Source organism: Streptopelia decaocto, assembly GCF_964273445.1.
Source record: "Streptopelia decaocto genome assembly, chromosome: 19".
In the NCBI taxonomy this organism is placed as follows: domain Eukaryota; kingdom Metazoa; phylum Chordata; class Aves; order Columbiformes; family Columbidae; genus Streptopelia; species Streptopelia decaocto.
The window spans coordinates 328,863-352,018 of record NC_138674.1 but is presented as its reverse complement, the minus strand read 5'-3'; the positions used below and the strand labels follow the sequence as shown (position 1 = coordinate 352,018).

Genomic DNA, 23,156 nt, shown 5'->3' with positions numbered 1-23,156 from the left:
TCCACCACATCCCTCGGTTGTGGGAGCTCGGGAATAACGAAGTCTTGACCCTTACACTCACACAGAAGTTTAAAACACTGGTAACCTTTAAACCCAGCTTTGCAAGTGGCCCCGTGCCCAGTGCCCCCGTGCGGGATGGAGTTGTCTTGAGCTCCCTCTCCTGGGTACTTACGGCATTTGCCCCCATGAGGTTGCTGCTTCCCAAACTCCATCCCTTGTCCAGCTCTTTCTGAGCAGCTCTGCTGGTGAGGAGCGGGTGAGGAGCGCGGTGTCCGTGCACAGCGCTGGGAAATGGGTGGTTTAAAAGGTAAAATAGCCCCAGCTGGTGAGGGCTGGGGAGCCGCGGTGCCGGGCCGGTCCGCGTGGCCGCTGAGCTGCGGTTCCCGTCCTTCCCCTCGTCTGGTGCCCCAGAGGAGGGCTCGGCTGGAGCTGCTGTCCCCAGGCGCTGGCGGGTGCGGAGGGGCAGCTCGGAGAGCCCACGGCCAGCAGGGTGCTGAGGGCCAGCGGGATGAGCAGCCTGCCTGCGTTTCTTGGGCAGTCACGCAGGAGGCGGAATCCAGGGGCTGCCTTTCACTTTTCCTGGGACTTTACGAATAACGCAGCACGTGTGGTTTTTCTTTTTGTTTTGTATTTTCAGATTGAGAAGATCATGAGTTCCATTGGTGAAGGCATCGACTTCTCCCAGGAGCAGCAGAGGCTCTCAGGTAGCGTGCCCGTCTCGTTGTGCCCGTCTCGTTGTGCCCGTCTCGTTGTGCCCGTCTCGTTGTGCTCTGCGCCAGGCGGAGGCACCGGCTCCTGCGTGCAGAGCTGCTCGGGGCTTCTTTTAATTCTTCTCTCTGAAAACCAGCAGGTTGTTAGCAAACGCCTGTCTCGCTGCCGCGGGCACAGCGCACAGGGCTCAATCGAAGGGGTGCTGGTGAGCTCTGCTGTCTGGGGACCGAAGGTGCCTAAATGTCATGGACCGCTCAAGGGCTTTAGAAAATCTGCATCTCGGAAGTGTCACGGGAGGCGCTTTGTGCTGGCGGGAGCGGCTGAGCTGCGGCCGCGCTGTCCCCGCGGGGCGTCCTGGCCGAGCAGCAGCCCGGGACACGGCGCTTTCTGTGGGAGCATCGTCCTTGGGCACTGCTGGAGCAGGATGGGCTGGGGCCCATTGCCGGCCGTGGTTAATGTGCTACTGCCTCCGTCTGGGTGGCACTCGGCTTATCCGGAGTGTGCCTGTGGTATCGACATCCCTACAGAAGAGCTGCTTCCCCTGCCGCTTTAAGCGTGAATTCCTTTCTCTGCCTTTGAATGGTGAGCAAAGAGAAAAGCAGAGCTCAGGAGCGCGTTTGCCTCTGCTGCAGCGTGATGGAAGGTGCTGGAGAGCTGCCACCAATTCTGTCCTTTTAAATCCTTCACCTCCAGCTGCTGCGGGTGGGCAGCGTCTCCTCCCGATGAGATGCTAATGAGCACCCGCAGCGCACCCTTGCCACACTGAAGCAGATCCCGTACCCGTTCGTGGGTTCGCGAGGAGGAATCCCCCGTGGATCCCCGTGGGGATTCAGCCCGCGCCTGCCCTGGGCCCCACGCGCCGAGCGGGGCCGTGCTCCGCAGGGGCTGCCAGGGCCGTGGGGCTGGGCTGACGATCCCTCCCAGCCGGGCTGCGGGGATCGATGTCGGCAGCGAGGAGTCTGACATGGAGGCAGAGGAGGAGCCAGCGCTGCAGCCGCGGCCGCTGTGCAGGGTTTCAGCAGCACGAACACGGTCCTGCGCCGGGCTGCCCGGGGGCTCAGGCTGCCCGGGGCAGCTCAGGTAGCTCTGCGGTTGACCTGGGATGTGGAAAATGTCCTTGGTGCTTTACTTGACAAAAGAGGGAGGAACCCGTTAGCAATCTGTGCTTGGCTAATTGATCTCGGTTCCAGTAAAATCGGGTGCTGGCTGCGTTTCTTGTATCTGGTGGCATTAATGGCAACATGTCCCTTGCCGTCCCTCTTGCCTGATGCGCTGCTGGAGTGTGGCCCCCCGGTGGGTTTAGGGACTTCCAGCTGCTGCTCGTCCCCAGCTGTGGCTCCAGCGCCCTGTCCTGGTTCCCCTGCACGCTCACGAGCTGTGGACGGTGGTTTCATTACACTTGGTTGGATTTGCAGTCTCTTGTTCCGGGGGAGCTGGGTCGTGTGTCCCCAGGCCGCACCGGGTCACCTTAAACTGTTACCAGGTGATGAGTTTGGTCCAGCGTGGCCCATGCACTGATTTCTTCCTCAAATAGGCCCCAACTTTGCACTGAAGGTCATTATTGACACATTAACTTGTAAAAGGACCTTTCTGGGCCCTGGCAGCCCCCTCCCTTCTCTCCCTTCTCTCCCTTTCCCGTTGTCTTTGACACATCCTCTTGCAACAGGAACCAAATTGCTCTCCTTGCCTTTTGTTTCTTTTTAACTTTTAAACGCTCAAATTATTTCTAACGGCACTCTATGGGCTGTTCCCCCTCTGCTGCCTGCAGACCTGTTGGGGTAGGATTCCTAAAACATGGAGCAGAAGGACAAGGATGGAGCTGAGGATTAGGTGTTTGTTTTAATCAGATGTTGTGATCGGACACTTGCTGGGGACACAGTGACGGGGCTTCATTGTTCCCCGTCATCCTCATAACATGCAGATATTCAGTGTATTTTGGGCTTCCTTATGCTCAGTGTAGGACGTTCAGGGGCATCTGTTATCTTCTTTTTCTTTTTAAAGGAAACCCCTCCATTCCCCTCCCTGCAAATACAAATACCCCCCTCCCTCATCTTATCTTGAAGTGCTTTAGAAACAGAAAACCTTCACTTGGTGTCACTTTCGTCTCCCCTTTAAAAGCAGAAATAACATTTACGAGTGTACAAAAGCCTGAGTGGAGTAAATAATTTTTTGAAGCAAAATTGGGCGCTCAGAGGAGGGAGCTGCTGTGGTTTCGTTCCACCTGCTGGCACCCCGGCAGCTTCCAGAGACGCTGCAGCAGGCGCTTCCTCGCCTCTCGATCGTTAGCTGTGGGCCAGCGCACATCACGGGGGCTGTCCGGGCAGACCCCTGACGTCAGCTTTGAAAACCCAGGCCGTGTCATCCATCGCTGAGCAGATATCAGGAAGTCAGTGGTTTCCAGCGGGGAGTTCGGGAGCCGCGGGGGGAGGCTGGAGCGCGGGGGCTGGGCCGGCGCACAAAGCCGGCGCTCCGCAGGGTGCGCATCACCAGGAGCGCATCACCAGGAGCGCATCACCAGGCGCACATCTCCGGGAGCGCGCCGGGCGGGCGCTCCGTGCGTAAATCCTGGGCCCGGCTGCCGTCCTTCCGCACGGGCTGCGCGACGGAGACCGAAACCCTTTGTGCTGGGCGGTGCTGGTGCTGCAGCGGCGGGCAGGGTCTCCTGGAGCACAGCAGCGGGGGACCCTCCCCAGGAACTGCTGGATAACGCCCCGACCCCCCCGCAGCCCCCCCCGCAGCCCCCGCCGGGGTGGGATGGATGGTTTGGAAGGGACCACACAGCTTCAGCTGACCTGGCAGCTCAAAGGAAGCAAACTCGGTTTTCTGCTCGTCTCTGCAGCTCCACACACCCCTGGAGCAGACGTGATAAGAAGCCTGAAAAATTCTGCCTGTCTCGGTGGCGAATTTCCTGCTGGCAAGGAGATGTCTGAAGTTTCTTTGTGTCATGGCTAAGGTCTCAAGCTTCTCTGGAGTAACAAGTCCCTGGCTTCTCTCCCCAGGGGTGCGGCGAGGGAGAGCTTGTCTGCACAGCCTCTGCAGGGTGGCGGCAGGAATCTCATTGACCAGAGGCTGAGAGGAGGTGCCAGGGCATGTCTGGCGCCGGAGCCGCTGCAGGAAGGGGAGGCAGCACGCTCGGGTTCTTTTTGTCTCGCCGTGCGAGGAAGCCAGGAGCTGACATGGCTCCCCAGAGCCGCTCGGGGCTGTGCTGAGGGGCCGGGAGCTGCGAGGATGAAGGAGGGGCGGACGGAGCGCGCACCGCGGGACCGGCTGTGCCGGGGGAGCCGCGCTGGTCCCGCCGTGTCCCCGCCAGCGCGGCGGCCGCGCTCCGCTCGCCGCAGCGTGCCGAGATGCCGCGTGTCCGGATCGCTGGTGAAACGCCTGTGCCAGGACACTGGTGCTTGGGGTCCCTCACGCCTCTGCTCCTCTTAACAGCGTAACGGAGAGAAACAGCCCTTGCTATGGTTTGCCTCTTTCAGGACTGCTTGGGGAAAAAAAGTATAAGCCCGTCTTTTCTCCTGCTGCCGTTTGTGTGCTTTCTTTGTCTTGCATGTCCTCCTGCGGACAGCTGCTCTAGTCTGGCTTCTGCTGCTTTTCTGAGGCTCTGGCGTGTCTGCTTGCTGTCTGGGCTGCATGAAGATGTCCTTTCTCTGTAGCCGCTTTGTGCCCGCGCTGCCCCGGGCCCGCTGAGCAGGATCGAGCCGCACGGACCGCAGGACCCGCACAGCTCCGTCCCCCACGCCTGCGCCTGCCCGGGCGCCCGGGGCGGACGGTTCTCGCTCCTCCCGCCCTCCAGACTCAGGAGCGGATCGCGGGGCTGGGCTCCGTGCGCCTGCCCGGCCCGGCACTGCCGAACCGCGGGCGCGGTGCACGCCGCGCCTGCCCGGCCGCGCTGCTGCGCTGTTTGCCGGGTGAGCTGTTTCTTTTCCTGCGTGTTAACTGGATACAAATTGCAGCCGCGGGCACCGGAGCTCGCCCGCGGTCTGTGCTCACCGGAGGAACTGGCTGCCGGCTGATCTGTTGTACTCTGAGCATAATTTTTTGAGTTTCTCTATGGTAATGACTATGATGTGGCAATGCCATCTGTCTTCCTCAGAGTGCCGCTGCTACCGCCTTAACGGATTCTCCCTTTTCAAGCGTCTGCCGATTCCTCTCTCGTCAGGTTCGCGGATGCTGGAGCAGAGCGTCGGGGAGTGGCTGGAGTCCATCGGCCTGCAGCAGTACGAGAGCAAGCTGCTCCTGAACGGCTTCGACGATGTCCGCTTCCTGGTGAGTGCTCGGCGGGACCCGCGGGCTCTAACGAGCGTCCCGGCCAACCCGGGGTTGTGATCTGTACCCCGTCAGCTGCAGAGCGCGTCTGGTTCTGCAGCCCCGCAGAACAGTCCTGGGGGCACGTCGGGGGTTGGGCAGAAGCAGCAGCTGGGGGTTGCGTTGGGTCAGGGTCGTTCACCTTCACTCGCGTGTTAGAGTTCTTTTGCTATAGTTCTGTTTGCTCTTTGCTATCCAGTTCACTCCAGCAGTGGGAACTGGAAGTCTCTAGTGTTTGAAGCAACCCCTGAGCAGTTTTGGGCTGCAGAAGAGGTGGTGGACCTCTTGTTGGAAGTGTCCTTACCCTGAGCATGCAGACAGCACGTTAATGAGCTGTACTTAATTACATTGACACTGTTGACTCTGAAACCTAATGATGACAAGAGAGTAATGCTTCTCGTTGAGGGTTTTCCCTGCAGGTCCCTGCTCAGGACGCTCTGCTGGTGGATCTGTGCCCCGCGGTGTCGGGGCTGCTCGCTCAGCAGCCTTTGCCGTGCCCGACACGGGTGCTGATCAACCTCCTCAGCACCGGCGTTTAACAGCCTAGAGAATTCACTTTCTGCCTGGCCCCGGAGGGTGGGAGCTGGAGGTTCAGAAGCAGGAATTTGTGTTGACTCTAATTATTTGCAGCAAATAGTAGCCCTTGGTTGCAAATTGTCCAATGCAGAATTTTGTCATTTATAAGACGAAGGAAAAGGTTCCTTGGATGTGTCTCACTCGGTGATTTTGTGGTAAATGTGGTGGGAGTCGCTGGATGTTTTGTTCCCATCCGGTGCTGCTCCCGCGTTGGGAATCGGCTCGTGCTGGAGGGTGGGACGCTCTCCCGCTCGCTCCTCTGGTTTCAAAAGATCTGATAATTTCACAAACCCTGGCCGATTGCTTTTGCGTTTCGCTGCTTCTCCCTGTCACGGGGCAGTTGGCTCCAGCGCCTGCCCAGGCTGGGTTTAAACCCGCCCAGCCCGGCGTGAGAGTTTAATTCAGAATCTTCTCCTCTGTGGTGTTACTGGCCTTGAGCTTCTGGTGTGGGAGTAAAACCTTCAGATACAGTACAAACGAGGAACATGTATTTAATGTTTCTAGTAGTGGCGATGGTGTTCTCAGATGAATCGTTGAAGCCGTTGCAGCCGCTGGAGCCGGGCGGCGCGGCTCCGGCAGGACGCGGGTGCCTGCTCCTGGTGCTCCTCTTCTCTCCTATGCAACCATTTCTTCATTAGCTGCCACTTTCAATTGCTAACGAAGAATATTTCAAACCAAGTGGCATTATTTTCCTGGACTTAAATGGTTTCTGTGAAAGGATTGGTGCCTATTAGGGCATCTTTATGTTAAATATTTCAAGGTCCAAAGAATGCTGGGTAATGGTTTGCAAACTGCCAGATGGGCTGTGAGGCTAATTAAGTTTTAGTAGCAACAATGAAGAAGTTGAAGTCTTTTCATGCGGAAACGCTCCTGTTTTGGTGTGACGTGGGTGCTGCGCTGCCGCCCGCCCCCGGTGCTGTGGGTTCAGCCGAGGGTGCTCCGCTCGCCGCCCGAGTCCCCGGTGCTGTGGGTTCAGCCGAGGGTGCTCCGCTCGCCGCCCGAGGCCCCGGTGCTGTGGGTTCAGCCGAGGGTGCTCCGCTCGCCGCCCGAGGCCCCGGTGCTGTGGGTTCAGCCGAGGGTGCTCCGCTCGCCGCCCGAGTCCCCGGTGCTGTGGGTTTAGCCGAGGATGCTCCGCTCGCCGCCCGAGTCCCCGGTGCTGTTGGTGAGCGAACCAGCAGCCTGTGCGCTGGGCAGACGAGACCAGCGCAGCAGGAGCAGACCCTTAGATGTGTGCTGATAGGACAGCTGTGAAACGGGCTGCGTCCCACAAAAAGAGCTTCTTAATGTCCTTAGGAAGGCAGCTCAGCCTGCAGGAGACAGCGACTTACAGCGGGGTGAAGAGTGTGATAAGGAGCAGGTCTGGTGACCGCGGTGGGACGGGGAGCCCGGCGGCTCGGCGGCAATTGGTGCTGCTCGTCCCTGACCAGGACGCGGGGTGCGGGGTGTGCGGGGTGTGCGGGGCTCCGTGCCGGCCCAGCGCCCCGTGGCCCCCGGGTTCCCCGTCCTGCTCTCAGGAGCTCGTGTCCCGTGTGCTTTCGGTTGCTCTTGTGTTGGTTCGCAGCCCGTGTTACCGAAGCGCCGGCCCCAGATAAGGGAAGTGTTGCTGACAGGAGTCACCGGGGTTATTTGAACGTGGATTTGACATCACGTTGAAGGGTGCTTGCGAGCGCACGTGTTTCTGGGAAGGAACTGAAGTCTACGTTTGTTTCAGATGGTGTAATCTTTTGGCTGGGCTGAGGGAAGAAATGGGCTATAAAAGATGGATTTAGGTGGCTTAGTTTTCTAAAAGACTGAGTTCTCCTTCCAGATACTGACACCTGCATAGAGGCTTTCCCCGTTTTCCTGGGTAAACTTTCCAGCACGAGCCCCGAAGCGGGAAGGACGTGGCAGCAGCTGCCCTGGCCCGGCCGTGCCCGCGGTGCCGCCGCTGCCGCCGCTGCGTCTGAGGGCTCTGCGGCAGCTTTGCCGTCCGGGGCTGAGCGGCGCTGCTGCCCGCGGCTCCCGGGCTGGCCAACCGCGCGCAGCCATTGTACGTTATTCTGCGGCTGAACTTCCGAGTCCAAAGATACTTTCATTCACAAATGAGCAGGTAAAACAGCACATAAACCATTTTTACGGCCTTTTTTTTTATTGTTCTAGCCTGGATTCCCATGGAGAGTGTGGAAAGCAGCTAACGCTGATTCAACGAGACAGCGTCAGAAACGGAAATCTGTGCTCCTTGTGCAGTGCCCTGGGCTCCGCTGGGTTGGTTTTTTGTTTTTATAATTGGGGAGAAGTGGTAGAAGCGTGATGGCATTGGAAGAACAGCATGTCCGCAAATAATTTAGAGCACTGACATGAATTTGGTTCGGTGTAATTCAGCGCCACATTAGCCTGCAGCGTCTCCTCTGCGTGTGCGCAAGTGAACGGTCGGTAAGAACGCGGAGCCGAGGTGCTGGGTGCGAGCAGAGCCGGAGCAGCTGAGGGCGCCGGGCAGGATGGGGCCGGCACCGCAGGACACACGGGGCTGGTTCCCTGCGGACCCCTGTGAATCCCCCGCGGGCCCTGCGGACCCTGCGGGCCCTGCTTGCTGCCGCTGCACTTGCTGAAGCAAAGAGAAAACTGCTGTGGTGGCAGCTCTTGGAGAATTCCTGAGTGTGGACCCAGCTGAGCCCCGGGCGTAGGTTGTGCCTGGGCAGGTAGGCTCGGTTTCAAGCCGAAGCCGTGCCTGGGCAGGTAGGCTCAGTTTGCAGCCGAAGCCGTGCCTGGGCAGGTAGGCTCGGTTTCCAGCTCTGCTCATCCAGGAGCTCTGGGGCGGCTGGTTCTGTGCTCAGTGCTCGCAGAGCTCGGCTCCGCGGGGCCGGCTCGCGGGTGTGTGCGGAGCTGCGGGGTCAGTGCTGCTCACGCGGAACCCACCCGTGGCTGTCGCAGAGCAGCGTTGGGTCACGCTGGCACGTCTAGCGCTGCAATGGCTTTCGTTCATGTGTGTGACACAGGGAGGGAGCGCCAGCCCCGCTCCGCGGCGTCGTGTGCGCTCTCGTTGCTGCAAACGCAGCTCTTCGCGGTGCCCGGGCTGGCGTCAGTGCCCTGGGTGAGCCCCCGTACGACCCCTCACGAGGGTTTCTGCCGAGCGTCCGACTGGGAATCACAGCGCACAATGGAGGGAAATCTGTGTCTGGCAGCGTGCCGGTGGCTGGAGATGCTGCTGGGTGGTTCAGCAGCACTGCGGGGGGGGGTCAGGCTGGGTTTGCTCTGGCGGGGACGGTGGAGCGATGCTCTGGGCTCCCAGGTGATGTAAACGGCTCCACGGGGACCAGCGAGTTCGAGCTGGATTCTGAGGAGCAAAGTGGGTGGACCAGAGCTGGCACTTCAGAGGATACTTAAATTTGATTCAGTAGTAGCTCCAGGCCTAATAAACATTAAAAAAGCCATTAAAGTAGCAGTTAACTTCTTTTTCTCTCTACAAAATCGCCTGAACTTGACAACCATGACTGATTCCCTCCGTTGCCATTGTCACGCTGCCAGTCTGCGTGGGGAGGAAAATTGAACAAAAACGAAGCGGCCGTGTGCTAATCCGGGATTTGTTGCAGGTCTCCGTGTCCGAGCCCCCTCCGCAGCCGCTGCTCTGCGGAGAGCGAGGGCTTCGTTCTCGTGCCCTTGGCCGGACGAACGCGCCTTTCCCGCTGGTTTCCGCGGAGCTGCCTGGAGCCGCAGCCGCTGGGTCACCGGAGCCGCTGGGTCACCGGAGCCGCTGGGTCGCCGCGTGCAGCCGGAGCTCGGCAGAGCGGGGGCTCCGGCCCCTCACCGCCTCCCGCGTGAGGCTCCGCAAAGCCGGAGCTGGCTGGTACCAGCACCATCAACATTAGCGTTCTGGATCCCCTTTTCCCTTGGAAAGGAGAAACCTGAGTGGTGTTGGGGCTGAGGAAGGTGCCACCTCTTGTTTTCAGGACTTGCTGCCTATAGTCCCTGTTTAGGCTGGGTCTGCAGTGACCTGGATGAGTCTCCATCTCCCACGTGCGGGTGATCGGTTACCAAAAGTAAAGCGGTAGCAGTGGCAGTAAAATCCTTGACAGGATGCAAATTGTACTGGGGGGCAAAAGAAAAATAGCTTTGTATGCATTAAAATAAGAAGCAGCGGCTGTTTTGTGCAGGCAGCTGGAGGCGCTCTGCTGTGGCTGTTGCAGAAGCCTTTGCAGTTTGGAAAAGCTGTGTTTGGGTTTTGCATCTGTTGCTTTTAATAGCAAACACATTCTGGTCCCTCTCCTCCCTTCAGTCCCGCCTGTCTTTAATACCGGGTTTAGTAACAGAGGCAGCGCTAAGCCTGAGCTTAGTGAGACAGTCTGGATTCATTAAACCGCGTTGCTGGCTGCATCGGACGGCGCTGGGGCTGCGTGGGACCGGGCGCTGCCCCACTGCCGCTGCTCTGGCGAGAAACGCGGGGCCGTGCGGGTTAGTGACAGCGCAGGGGTGCAGACTCTTCTCTGAAGACTCGTGCGTCCATAGGAGCGTCCTTGGGGAGGTAACAAGCACTTGGCACAACAGACAGACTCTGAAATGTGTCTTCGGAGTCTTTGCGATTCGAACTGGCGCCTGTGCCGTTGCTGCTGGGGATCGCAGGGGACCGGGCGGCGGCAGAGCGGTCCCTGGGCTTTTCCTCTTCCCCCCTCGCCGTTTGCCAAATCCGTCCCCGAGGAGCCGAGTGGAGCCGCTGGGACCACGGGGTGACGCCCCCGGCCCCGCTGCCCACCCACCCACAGGCTCGCGGAGCAGCTCTGCCCCTCGGCTTCTGTCTAAGCAGCGTGTCAAACGCAAACAGGCCTAAAGTCTGGTTTAAATAGCTCATCTGTTTGGTTGGCAAAGGTTGAAAGATCTCCAATGTGTTTCATTTAGTTACCTATTTTAGTGGCAGATTGTCTTTTTCCGCAGGAGGTGGCATCTGGGCGGGTTTAGAGGACGTTTCTGTGGGTGGAGGCTCGTGCACGGTAGGCTCTAATGATGTACCCGGAGCTGCTGTGCTTTGTCTCTCCGCGTTAAGTACCCTGGGAACACGGACTGGCACTGAGGGAATTTAGTATGACACATAAAAATACGGAGTGTTGGAGGGAGCTGTAGGCTTTGCAGTATTTAACTACCTTGTATCCTTGCTACGTAGCAAGCCATTTGTCTTGAGTTTGAGATGCCAAAGAGTGGGAAACCAGCCCTTGCCTTGGGGCTGGTGCTGCGGTGTAGAACAGGCAGCCCGGCAGCAGAGGAGCCCCGCGTCCCCACCACCCCGCTTTCATTTGCCACCGTCATTTGCTCAGGGATTTTCTCCGCAGTCGGAGCTCTGGGGGCAGCTCTTACCTGTACCGTTACTTCTCTGGTTCTCTGCATGTGTGTCTCTACGGCCGAGGAGAAGAGCAGCCCTCGGGGACACTTGCTGTCCTTTGGAGAGGGCGGGTGGGGACCTTCCCCTCGCCCTTCCCTCCTGCCGGCCCGGCCGTCGCGCCCGAGCTCCCGCAGCCTGTCCGCCCTTGCGGCAGCGTCCTGCCCCGCGGCCCGTTTAATGAGGTTTCTGTGATAAAGCCCGAATGTGGAGCAGCGCGGCGCTGTCAGCTCCGAGCCGCGGCTCGGCGGGAGGCAGCACAGGGTCTGGGGGGAGCGCAGACTGCGGGTGACAGCGGCGGCCGTGCGGGACGCGGGTGACAGCGGCGGCCGTGCCGGGAGGCGGGTGACAGCGGCGGCCGTGCGGGACGTGGGTGACAGTGGCGGCCGTGCCGGGAGGCGGGTGACAGCGGCGGCCGTGCGGGAGGCGGGTGACAGCGGCGGCCGTGCGGGACGCGGGTGACAGCGGCGGCCGTGCCGGGAGGCGGGTGACAGCAGCGGCCGTGCCGGGACGCAGGTGACAGCAGCGGCCGTGCGGGACGTGGGGTGGGCGCTGCCAGGTACGCGGGCAGGGACGGGGTGGTGGTGAAGTCGATGTGCTCTGTGTGCGGCCGCGCTGGCTCTCCGGGGAAAACTGGGGCACAAAATGGGCTGCAAGGGGCAGCGTGGGCGTCGGAGCTGCCTCCCTGCCGCAGCTCCCGATGGGGGTAGATCTGGCCTTCCCTGGGTCACCTGCTCTTGCGGAAAGAAGTTGTGGTTTCTGTGTGGTTGTGCAGGGAGGGTGAGCCGAGCCCAGCGCCCCCGTGGGCACCAGGGCTGGGTTTCCTCAGCCGCTGTTGTGGGCGGTTGGAGTGTCTGTGTGTCGGCAGGGAGGTGGCAGGGACGCTGCGGGAGCAAGGGGACAGTGATGCTGTGTGCCCTGTGTGCCGCAGTCCCGCTCCTGTCACCCTCTCGGTGCCCAGGGTCGGTACGTGGGGCCCAGCTGCCCTCCTCAGCAGTTTCCTCCTCCTCCTCCTCCCGCGGGGCCATTGGCAGGCGCTGTAATGCACCGTCTGTGCTCCTGGTGCCCTCTGCTCCATGTGGTTCCTTCCTGTCCCCGCAGGGCTGTAATGTCATGGAAGACCAGGACCTTCGGGACATCGGGATCGGTGACCCGCAGCACCGGCGGAAGCTCCTGCAGGCGGCTCGCTCGCTGCCCAAGGTCAGCAGGGACGGGCGTCGCCGCGCGGCTGCGAGAGCCCGGCGGGGCTGCGGGAGGGTTTGGAACGGGAAGAGCTGTGTGGGTGGGGTGGCTGGGGAGGGGTTGGGTGTCCCACCTGCCAGTTTTGACCCCAAGCACGTTCCTTGGTTGTACAGGGACTTTTTTACTTTAAAGCTGCTAGTGGAGATGATGATGGCTTTTAAATTGATTTTAGTCAATGCTGTGTGCCTTGGGAGCCCAGCCCCCGGGGCTTTTAACCCCTTTCTTCTGGCTTGTGCTTTTCCAGTTGAAACCGCTGGGCTGCGATGGGAACAGCCAGCCGTCAGTTCCCGCCTGGCTCGACTCGCTGGGGCTGCAGGATTACGTGCAGTCCTTCCTCTCGAGCGGCTACAGCTCTATCGACACTGTGAAAAACCTCTGGGAGCTTGAAATCGTCAATGTGAGTGCTGCCCTGCTCCCGCCCCGGCCAGGGGCTGCCACGGCCCTGCGGGGCTGGGACTCGCCAGGAGTTGTGCTAAACGGGGGCAGCGCTGCCCAAAGCTGGAAACCGCGCTGTGTGCCGAGCGCCGGAAAACCTACAGTGCCCGGTCTGTCCCTGCAGGTGTTGAAAGTGAATCTGCTCGGCCATCGGAAGAGGATCATCGCCTCCCTGGCAGACCGGCCCTACGAGGAACCACCTGCAAAGCCACCACGGTTCTCGCAGCTGAGAGTGAGTCCCCGTTTGTGCTCCGGTGCTGGCAGTGGCCGGGATGCTGCTTCTGCCCTGGCTCTGCTTCGCTTTCCTCCCTTTCTTTCAAAGAACTAACCTGGGGTTTGTCAGGGATAACTGTGCCATTTCTGATGAGCAGTTCTCGCTTGTGGGAGACCCGGGGAGCTGTAGAGGGCGTTTTCTGAGAGCTCAGGTCCTGGACGGGTGTCCAGCCTTACTCTGCTGCTGCCACGCGCAGGCGGTCCTGCCTGGAGACGCAGAGGAGCCCTTGGGTGCAGCGTCCGACTGCGGCGCTGCCGGGGCTGTGGGAGAACGGCTGTTTGCAGCGGTTCCCGGGCTGCCGCTGGTGCCACCCGCGCCCGGAGGACAGCAGTGGCAGTTCAGCGAGTCCGTAGAACAGGACTGATGGGCGCTGCAGCTGCGAGCTCCGCGTCGGCCGGCACGTCCGGCAGCGAGGGCTCTGGCAGCGGCAGCCGCGCTGTCCCCGGCTGAGCCCATCTCACCGGCTCCCCGGGGGGCCGATCCCCAGCGCTTCGGGTGCTTTGCTGGGAGCTCATCCCGCTGTCAGCAGCCTGCCCGCAGCTCAGCCGCGCTCCTGGGCCGAGCTCACGGAGCCGCACTCGGCAGAAAGGGCCGCGTACCTGCCCAAAACGGTCCTGCAGCAAATCGGGGGAATTGCGCAGAAAATAAACGGAGTGATTGATGCTGCTGAGGCAGGAGCATGTGGAGCAGGAGCTGACCCCGATAACTCCGCTCGCTGCTCCCCTCGGGTCGGGCACCGTGCCGGGGGGCGAGGGTGGCACAGGCTGACCGGGCGGCCCGTGGGCTCTGCTTGTTTCAGTGCCAGGACCTGATGTCCCAGACATCGTCACCGCTGAGCCAGAGCGACTCCTGCACGGGCAGATCGGCCGATCTCCTGCTGCCCGCCGGGGACACCGGGAAGAGGCAACATGATCGCGGCACCGAGGTTGCTCCCTACGCCAAAGCTGAGCGCTACAAAGCACAGGTCAGCGGGTGCTTCTGTGTGTCCTGGGGCCCCCCTGCGCAGCTCAGCGCAGACCTCGATTCTCTGCAGCCAGCGGGGAGCTGCGATGTGCACGGGGGGCTGGGGAGCTGAGCATGCACAACTTCACAGGCTTTAGAACCACCAGCTCGGTTTTGCCTCGGTCTCACCTTGCAAACGGGGAACTTACTCTTCCATCAGCGCCCTTTGACAGCCTCAGATCCATGTTTCTTCCCTTCCAGGAGGACCGTCGGGAGCCCAAGCTGACCCTGCGCCCCCCCAGCCTGGCTGCCCCGTACGCCCCAGTCCAGAACTGGCAGCACCAGCCAGAGAAGCTCATCTTCGAGTCCTGCGGGTACGAGGCCAATGTAAGTGGCTTTGCCCATGGGGTGGCAAGGACGAGGAGGCTTTGGGGCCAGGCCAGGCTGTGGGGCCGGGCAGTTCCCCGCCTGGGGCCTCGAACGTCTCTCCCTCTTCCAACAGTACTTGGGCTCCATGCTGATCAAGGACCTGCGAGGGACAGAGTCGACGCAGGACGCCTGTGCCAAGATGAGGGTACGGAGGCCACGGGGACGGGGGATTCGCTCACAGCCCTTGGTGGGTGGGGGGGAACGAGGGTCTCCGTCCCCATCCCTTCCTCTCCGCTGCCACCAGGAGCAGGTTTTGCCCCCCAGGCCTGACGCTGTGGGGCCGTGGCCGGGGGTCCCAGGGGAGGGCTGGGCGGGTGGTGAGGAAGGGAGCATGTGTTCTCAACTGGTCACTCCAATGTTCTTGTTTCTTAAGAAATCCACAGAGCACATGAAGAAGATCCCAACCATAATACTGTCCATCACGTACAAGGGGGTGAAGTTCATCGATGCCTCTAACAAGGTGAGATTCGCACAGCACGAAGCGGGTGTCAGGAGGGACAGGCCCCGCAGTCCCACCTGCCGGGGGGTGCAGGTCACGTTCAGTGGCTCCAGAAGCCACGGCTGGTGCTGAGGAGCTGCCAGGGGCTGGGAGAGCAGCGGGTGCTGACAGTCCCTGAACGCCGAGAGCGGGGCACAGCGCTGCTTGTGGACCATGCTGCCATTGATTCCCGCGGTGGGGGGGAGCTCTGACCGGTCGGACTGGAGACCCCCTCCCCAGCCCCAGCACACACTTGCCACAATCACTGTTTGCCGCGTGTGTAATATTTGCCATCCCCAGAAGGGTGACGGGTGCTTGTGGTTGACCCTGGCAGAATGTCATTGCTGAGCACGAGATCCGGAACATCTCCTGCGCTGCTCAGGACCCCGAGGATCTCTGCACCTTCGCCTACATCACCAAGGACCTGCAGACCAGCCACCACTACTGCCACGTCTTCAGCACCGTGGACGTGGTGAGTTGCGTTGTCTCGTCGCCCGCTGCGCTGCAGGCCTGCGCCGTCCGCTTGTTCCCTCGCTCAGCTTTGTTGCCAAGTCGTAGAACAGGATCAGCTCTGTTCTAGGGCTCTATTACCTCTTTCTGCCCTAAAATATCAGACTCCTGGCTCCAAGTGCTTTTACTATGGAGCTCTGTCGACAAAGAGCATATTTGTCTGGCTTTATTACTACAGTCTCTAGTGCTGAAAAAAGCAGGACAGGCATTTTTTCCTCCTGGGGAACATGCCGTGAACAAAACCCTAAAACGCTTTCAGTTACGTGCAGTGTAATAGGCTGATTTAACAGCCTTTTACTTCACCAAAAGTGTGGAAGCGTAACTTGCTTTATTCTTGGGCAGAATCATCTCCCTGGGACGTCTGTGTTTCTCTCTTTCCGACGCTCAGGGCTGCGCAGCCGCGGTTCCTGCCAGGATGTGACCTGCCGAGGGCGGCGCTGGGCTCACCGGGGCTGCGTCTGCCGAGCACAGGGACCGCGCGGGGCCACTGACAGCGTTGTTTCTGTGCCCTCTCTGCAGAACCTGACGTACGAGATCATCCTCACGCTGGGGCAGGCGTTCGAGGTCGCCTACCAGCTGGCGCTCCAAGCCCAGAGAGCGAAGCCTCTGGGTGCTGCAGCAGGAGACACGATCGAAACAAAATCTTCCAAACCGGTGCCTAAGCCGCGAGCTGGCGTGAGGAAATCTGCAGTACGTGTGCGCGGGCTGGCGTGATCTGCGCGCTCCGAGCTGGGATTTCCCTGGGGCACCGCACGCTGAACCCTCCCTGCACGGTGGGGGAGCCCACATGCAGACACGGCGCCCAAGGCTCCCGGCACCGCTGGCACCGCGGTGTCGCGGCTGTGCCGCAGCCCTGCCGCTGTCCGAGGGGGGACGAGGGCAGCAGGGTAGAAACATCCCGGTGGGGTGGGGGTCCGGTGCCCGCTGTGTCCGGCACCGCTGCCCTGTGCGCACCCGCAGAGCTGCAGTCAGGCCTGTAGGTCACCTGTGGTTCGCAGCCCCCGTAGCCACAACCAGCCCAGGCTGGAGCTGCTGCACGAGCCGTTGCCTCCCTGTAACGTCTCCTTTGTGTTCTGCTTGCTCCCCCCGCTCAGGTGCCGCTCCCTCCCGACTCTCGCTGTTGTTACTGTCACACCTGCACAACTCACCGCCCCTCCTACCTGCCGCTGCAGTCTGTTAGTCCCGGAGCCAAGGTCTTTACCCTTTTTCCTGCCGTCTGCCCGCCGCCTCCCGCACCGCGCGCTGAGCTGCCGTCCTGCCTGGCTGCGCCTGCGCTCCCCGTCCGCCCCGGCGCCGCGGGCTCGCGCGAACCCCGGGACAAACCGCTCTGTCCGTCCCTGCTGATGCGGAGCGGCAGCTCCCGACACACTGCGCTGCTCTTTCTGGTGCTGTTAACCTTCCTGTAGGATCCTGATTCAGGAGGACAGGATGGAAGAGCCACGCTCGTTTGGGAGAGTTAAATCACGTGGGGGCTCACCTGCCGGAGCTGTCTCCCTCTCTCCTTCTGCCTCTATTTTTATTTTTATAGTGCCCTCTTTAGAGTGCTCAGTTTTTCATGCTCGTTTTTGAGATGAAGTGAAGCTGTCACTAACGGTAATGGGCTTGCAGGCCTAATGCAGGACATCATCTCAGGGTGCTGGGTTGAGACTGACATGGCTAGACATGGCTTAGCTGGGAAGGACTCAAATGCCTCCCCAGCGAGAGCTGCTTCCTCCCCACACGCAGGCAGGTTTTTGGGCTGGCGTTAGGCAGAGCGGCAGCCTCTCCGCGCTCTGAATCCCCGCTCGCTCTGCCCCAGCAGCACAGCTGACCTGACTTGCCCTTTCTCTCTTGTTTCCCAGCTGGACCCCCCTGACGTGGACCAAGACTCCCAGTCTCATGCCGGTGTCTCCTGGGTCGTGGACCCCAAACAGGACTCCAAGCGGACCCTCAGCACTAAGTATGAGACCACTATCTTCTAAAGCAAACACACCCCGTGTCACCCAGTCTAACCGTGCCTTTGCGATCTGATCTGTCTGCTGGTCTAAACTCCCTCTTTCTCCGGCTGCTCACTGAGCCCCGCCTAGGCACTGCTGCTCACTGAGCCCCGCCTAAGGTACTGCATCGAGGCAGCAGCACTTAGGAGACTCTAGACTTAAACCGGCTTTCGTACCTGATCACTGCTGAACACTGTGAATCCTCCTTACTCGGAAACAAGGGTAACGCGCTGTCAGATCCCTGTGAGGCGGGGGCTCAGGGGGACGCAGGCTGGGGCAGTCGGAGCTGCGGACCCGGGAGCCTCCTGCCGTTGCCACGTGTCCCCTCGCTCTGGCACTGTGAGTCCCTGGGGCAGCGTGACCCTCCCCAGGGCTGGTTTTTTGTTTCACCTCGGACTGATGGAGACTCTTGTCTCTGTGGTGCACGCGCTCCCTCCTCTTAGATCCTTCCCGACCGAGCCGCGGCTGCGGCTGCTCCGGTGAACTCACCCCGTCCTGCCCTGCCCCTCGAGCCGGCACTAACCACTGTGATGCTTCTGCAAATAACACACCCTCACCGCCTTTCCTCACGGGGACCCTTCCCCACAACCTCTGTCCTCGGAGCCTGGAGCAGAAAACCTGCTCTGACAGGGATGCTGCTTCGGGCCACGCGCGATCGCTCCCACTGTGAGTTCTGCCCCTCTCAGCCGTGAGATGCAGTTTTGGTAGCATTTCAGTCCCCTGTAGGATGTTTTTTCTCCTGCTGCCAAAGGGAGAAACATGATTGAAATCAGTCTGCTGCCGTCCCAAAGCCTTTCAGTCTACAAACGATGAGGGCTGTAGGGATCTTGAAACATCCGTCTCCTTCCATCCTGGAGGGCGAGATTTCACGTGGAGCTGGCCCCGCGTCAGTGGGCACAGCTGCCGTTCTGGCTGCTTCTCAAGTGCACATGTTTTTCCTCTGAGAAAATGTCCCCATTTCTGTGTATCTCAGTAGAAGCAGCTTTCAATTCCCGAATATGACTGGGAATCATTTGCATGAGGCCGCAGGGCACTTGGCGCCACCATATGGTTCACGACCCCGTGAAAGCCCAGCGAGTCCAGGCCCTTACCCCGGTTCCTGCGCTTGCCCTTGCGGAGCTCGCTGCGGCGGAGCCGAGGAGGACGCCGGTCTCGTGAACAGCGCGGGGCAGGACGCAGCGCGGGCGCCGCTTCCCCCTGGCGTGCTGCCCATCCGAGCAGTTTTGCCTCGTTACCTCGGTTTCCCCTTGTACAGGATGGGGATGTCCTACCTGCCTGTGGGGCTCGCTCCGCGCTTTTCAGACCCTCTGAGAGAGGTGCTGGGGCTCGCACGGCGTGGCAGCAAACCCGGCTCAGCCTCGGCTCGCACAGCGTGGCAGCAAACCCGGCTCAGCCTCGGCTCGCACGGCGTGGCAGCAAACCCGGCTCAGCCTGGGCTCACATGGCGTGGCAGCAAACCCGGCTCAGCCTGGGCTCGCACGGCGTGGCAGCAAACCCGGCTCAGCCTCGGCTCGCACAGCGTGGCAGCAAACCCGGCTCAGCCTCGGCTCGCACAGCGTGGCAGCAAACCCGGCTCAGCCTCGGCTCGCACGGCGTGGCAGCAAACCCGGCTCAGCCTCGGCTCGCACGGCGTGGCAGCAAACCCGGCTCAGCCTGGGCTCGCACGGCGTGGCAGCAAACCCGGCTCAGCCTCGGCTCGCACGGCGTGGCAGCAAACCCGGCTCAGCCTGGGCTCGCACGGCGTGGCAGCAAACCCGGCTCAGCCTGGGCTCGCACGGCGTGGCAGCAAACCCGGCTCAGCCTCGGCTCGCACAGCGTGGCAGCAAACCCGGCTCAGCCTGGGCTCGCACGGCGTGGCAGCAAACCCGGCTCAGCCTGGGCTCGCACGGCGTGGCAGCAAACCCGGCTCAGCCTCGGCTCGCACGGCGTGGCAGCAAACCCGGCTCAGCCTCGCTGTCCGACACGCCGAGTTCTTGGTGCTCAGACACCAGAGCGAAGCTGCGTCCTGCGCCCCGACCGCCCCGGCAGGGCCAGGGGCTGCCAGGGCTTTAGAGCTGTTTCCTCACAGCTTCTGTTTCCCCAGACTTGCAGTGAAATCTGATGTTTCAAAATCTTTATTTAGCTCTTTCTCAGGAATGGGTTTGATCTCCCAAGTCCTTTGTGGTTAATGGCACTGGGCAGCAAACTGACTTCAAAATAAGCGCCAGGCTGTAAGAACCCAAGTGAGAGGACTACAGGGATTGTCTTAAAGCAAGATAGAAACAAGGGAGAGTTCAGTCTAGTGGATGTGTCACACGGAGCCCTGAGCACAGCGCCAGCGCTCAGCGCGGCGGTGCCGTCCTGCGGGTGCCGCGGCATCGCGTGCCCAAGCTGCTCCGGGCCGGGTTTGGGTGGTCAGCACCTTCCCACGCTGCGGCGGTGCCCCGAGGGGGTCGTGTCCTTCAAAGAGGAACCGAATTAACGGCAGCAGTGACGGCAGTTCCTGTGCCGGTTGTACCGCGCAGCTGCCCGCACGTACGCCGGATTTCAGAGGGTCTGAGCTCGCGCGTCTCCCGCCTTCGGGAGGCGGACGGGTTCCTCAGCACCTCCTGAAGCCGCCGCTGAGCACGTGCCTCACCGGGGTGACGTGCAGCCCCGCCGGGGGCCCGGCAGCGCCGCCTCGGCCGCGGAGCTCCACCGCGCGTCCGCAGCCCGGCGCGTCTCGTCTCGGCACCCGCCCGCCCTCCCCGGCGCTCGCTGCTCGTGTGACTCAATCACTCATTCCCTTGTCTTCCTTTCTCTTTGCCTCTGAAAAGCTGATCTCCGGGCAGCTCCTCCTACCACGGGAATGTAGTAACGGGGCAGAGACCCAAGAAGCCGTGGCGTGCCGACACGACGATCGCCTCCACCCGCGTCTGCATCGGCGCGGGCGCGCGGCTGCTCGGTGAGGGTCCCGCAGCGGGGACGGGATCCCACCCGGCAGCTCTTGGCGCTTCTGTCACAGAGAAGCCGAGACTTGCGGGGCGAGAGCTGTGTCACCTTTGCTAGTTTGAGACAAAAGGCCTTTCGACCCATTTCTCTTTTTAACATGCAGAACGATACAGAGCAGCTGCAGTTCACAGTGTAAATGTAGCACTGCAGTTTTTTGGTGAGGAAAAAAGGAAAAAACCAACATCCTTATTTACTGAGAATGCCCACAGTCCGGTGAGGAGTACAGTAGAAAGTCTTAGTGGTGGGACTGGTGTGCGCATCTCCAACGGTACTTCAATCTGCTTCAGTTCTGGGTGAGCAGTAGAGAACGGCAGGTTCTTGGCAGTCACTTCTGCGGTGGAGCAGCCGGGCGGGCGAGGCTGCGGCCCCGCGCGGAGCTGCCCCGCGCTCCCACGGCACACGGCAGCGCACAAGGAGTCTGCAGAGGATCTTCCAGCCCAGAGCGGCTGTGGCCAAGCGTCCCGATGGTACAGAGCTCGCTGCCCCGGCACAGAACGCTCGCCTTGCAATACTTGACGTTTCCAGGGCAAGGACAGGATTCTCCCGTTCCCGCACTGAGTACTGCAGACGCGCTGCCCCGCCGCTCGGCACCTCTCTGGGGCTGAAACGCAGTTGTGCCCTGAGGGGTTGGGTTGTCGTGTTTGGGTTTTTTAAACTATATGTGATTTAGCACTTTTTTGATACTAGCTCATTATTTAATTAGTGCAACAGTTTCAGATGATGAACAAATAAGGAGTTAAATTTTGGGCATTACACTGAAACAGCCCCTTCCCGAGGATGAATCTCGTCAGCCTGAGGATGGCGCGGCCCCGCACGCCCCAGATGCCACCGTCCCCAAGGTGCTGTGCGCTCACTGTTCTTTGGAGTTACAGAGTGTTCACGCTGCGGCTGTGACGGGTGTTTCACAGCGCTGTTTCCCTCCAGGGAGAGATGTTCACATGGTGATTTTAATTCTTCAGATGCAAACACGTAGCACAGCGCGTTTGTGCCAATGCCGGCAGGCGCTGCCGTGGCGGGGACGCGGGACCCGGCTGCCGCACCGGAGCCACGTGCCAACCCATTCCCGATACCTCCGGTTGCTGCTGAATGTCAGTTCAGTGGATCTCCAGCCGGTGAGGCGGGAACCGTGATCCCAGGGCACAGACCTGCACATGGTTAGGAGGGGGAAGTGGAGATTGGTTTTGTTAATTGATGAATTTAGGAAACCTAACATTCCTTGATATGCATATGTTGCAATTCATACTGGTGTAAGTGTAAATATTTGGTGTGTCAGCAACAAGTCTTTTTGGAGAGAACACAAATTGAACCTCTGCTCGGGAGGAGGACGCGGCTGCATCAGCTCTTCGGAGGTCGGCTTGGAGGTGACGTGGCGATGAAGACTCCGATCCGCAGGGCTCGGTGACCCTGGGGGTCGTCCCAGCCCCGCGTGTCATCCTGTGGGTGTCTTTAGTGACCCAGCAGTTCTGTAGCCAGATCTTTCTCGTTCACACAGCGGTTCTTTCAGCAGCACGTCTCCCGTTTTGTTTCCATGGGTTTCTCACGGTACTTGTGCGCTGGGGCCTCATCCTGGGCCTCCCAGAGCCTGTTCACCCCCCGGCGCTGAGTCTTCCGGCTCTTCCTCCCACCGCGGTTTCGTGGTATCTGGAGGAAAGTGCCCTGAATTTCTGGTGCTGAATACGACGTTAGAATGGCAGCGCGGGTGCGGCGGTGCCGGTGTGGGACGGCGGTGCCGCCGGCCGCGCGGCTGGGAGGGCAGCTCGGGGTTCGTGCCGCGCGAGCCGCGCCGGGAGCTCCGGACGGTGCACCGCGACGCAGACTTGTCTGTTTTATATAGGAGGGGATGTTGTTTTCTCGGGTTTTTTTGTTGTTTTTTTTTCAGATCGAAGCTGCTTTATCCTTTTAATTTTGTATTTACAAAAAAAAGCAAAGCTGACGTTAGCTGTCCGGCTGCCTTTGAACGTGCTCCGGGATCCTTCCTTTTAGAAGAAGTTATGCAACTTTTGTGGGGTACGTGCCCGTCCCCTCCAGGGAGAGGGTTCGGCCCCCAGTGCCGTCTGCCCCTTCCCCGGGCAGGGACAGGGACCCGATGCCAAGCGTCCCTGTGGGCGCGTCCGGCGCGGCTGCGGCGGCTCGGTCGCTCCGGCGGCTCGGTCGCTCTGGCGCTCTCCCACTGCTCCTGGAGGCCCCGGCAGCGGTTTCCCGCCTCATTTCCCCGCGACCCGTTGAGCTCGGGGCGAGCGCAGCGTTGCCGCGCTGCGGTGTTGCTCCCTTCGCACATTCGTCACTGCGTTATTCTTCCAAAAGGAATGAGCTGTGCTGCTCTCACAAAGTTGGTCTGGATCAAACATTTGTACCCGTGGAAGAATAACCTGAGATTCTCTAACAGGGCAGAGAACAGGCGAGTTCACTTTGCAATGTAGACAATTTTGCTAATTGTGATGTATGGCGGTGGGACTGATTTGTAATACAAATGTTATTTAATCTGTCTGTATTTTGATACTTGAATTTCCTTTTATTTCCTGTATATACAATTGTTAATCTGTTCAAATTTGTCTGAATTTTAAACATCTTGTGGTACCAAACGTAACCAATCTGTGCAACAACATAGACTGACCTCACTACAACAAGGCGAGAGTGTAAATATTCCTGGGCTTCCAGCAGTCGTTTTGTTGTTCTCGTAATTGTACAACTTGGAACAGACTGAATGAACAAACGCGCGGTGCCGCGGCACCTGCGTGAGCCGGTCTCAGCCTGCGCGCCCGAGAAACAGGACGTTGTCATTATGTAAAATTAGAGCAAGAAATCCAGACATTTAAATGCAGGTTAAAGTTCAGATTTTCATGTCAAGTAAAATCTGGCTGCTGTAAAGTCCTAAATACACCAGGGATTGCTAAATTTATACCACGTGTTCCATTTCTAATGATTCAGTAAGTCAGATTTTCAAGCTGATATTGAAATATATTG

General features: G+C 60.1%; 2 protein-coding genes across 15 annotated transcripts in view; one reads left to right on the top strand and one right to left on the bottom strand.

Annotated features, from left to right (window-relative positions):
- LOC309448191 (small ribosomal subunit protein eS10) overlaps positions 1-23,156 on the bottom strand; it is a 242,828-nt gene that overhangs the window by 121,369 nt on the left and 98,303 nt on the right. Inside the window, exon 1 of one of the 2 annotated variants that reach the window (XM_082069509.1) lies at positions 3,752-3,755. The exons of the other annotated variant lie outside the window; for it this stretch is intronic. The gene's annotated coding sequence lies outside the window, so the exon portion shown is untranslated. Of the gene's footprint in view, positions 1-3,751; positions 3,756-23,156 lie in introns of those variants that run through there. 2 annotated transcript variants of the gene reach the window in all.
- The window catches only part of ANKS1A (ankyrin repeat and sterile alpha motif domain containing 1A), a gene marked incomplete at its 5' end in the record, with an annotated part of 75,913 nt that overhangs the window by 34,120 nt on the left and 18,637 nt on the right, over positions 1-23,156 (top strand). Inside the window, 15 exons of one of the 13 annotated variants that reach the window (XR_014185743.1) lie at positions 638-704; positions 4,805-4,977; positions 12,038-12,136; positions 12,423-12,575; positions 12,738-12,845; positions 13,687-13,851; positions 14,091-14,216; positions 14,332-14,403; positions 14,632-14,718; positions 15,071-15,208; positions 15,766-15,936; positions 17,088-17,888; positions 20,018-22,199; positions 22,497-22,590; positions 22,801-23,155. Coding sequence is in view for 3 of the 13 variants with exons in the window: in XM_082069480.1 (XP_081925606.1) it covers positions 638-704; positions 4,805-4,977; positions 12,038-12,136; positions 12,423-12,575; positions 12,738-12,845; positions 13,687-13,851; positions 14,091-14,216; positions 14,332-14,403; positions 14,632-14,718; positions 15,071-15,208; positions 15,766-15,936; positions 17,088-17,207 (1,479 nt within the window). Of the gene's footprint in view, positions 1-637; positions 705-4,804; positions 4,978-12,037; positions 12,137-12,422; positions 12,576-12,737; positions 12,846-13,686; positions 13,852-14,090; positions 14,217-14,331; positions 14,404-14,631; positions 14,719-15,070; positions 15,209-15,765; positions 15,937-17,087; positions 18,732-20,017; position 23,156 lie in introns of those variants that run through there. The other 12 variants (XR_014185737.1, XR_014185740.1, XR_014185741.1 and 9 more) reach the window with 12 other exon arrangements.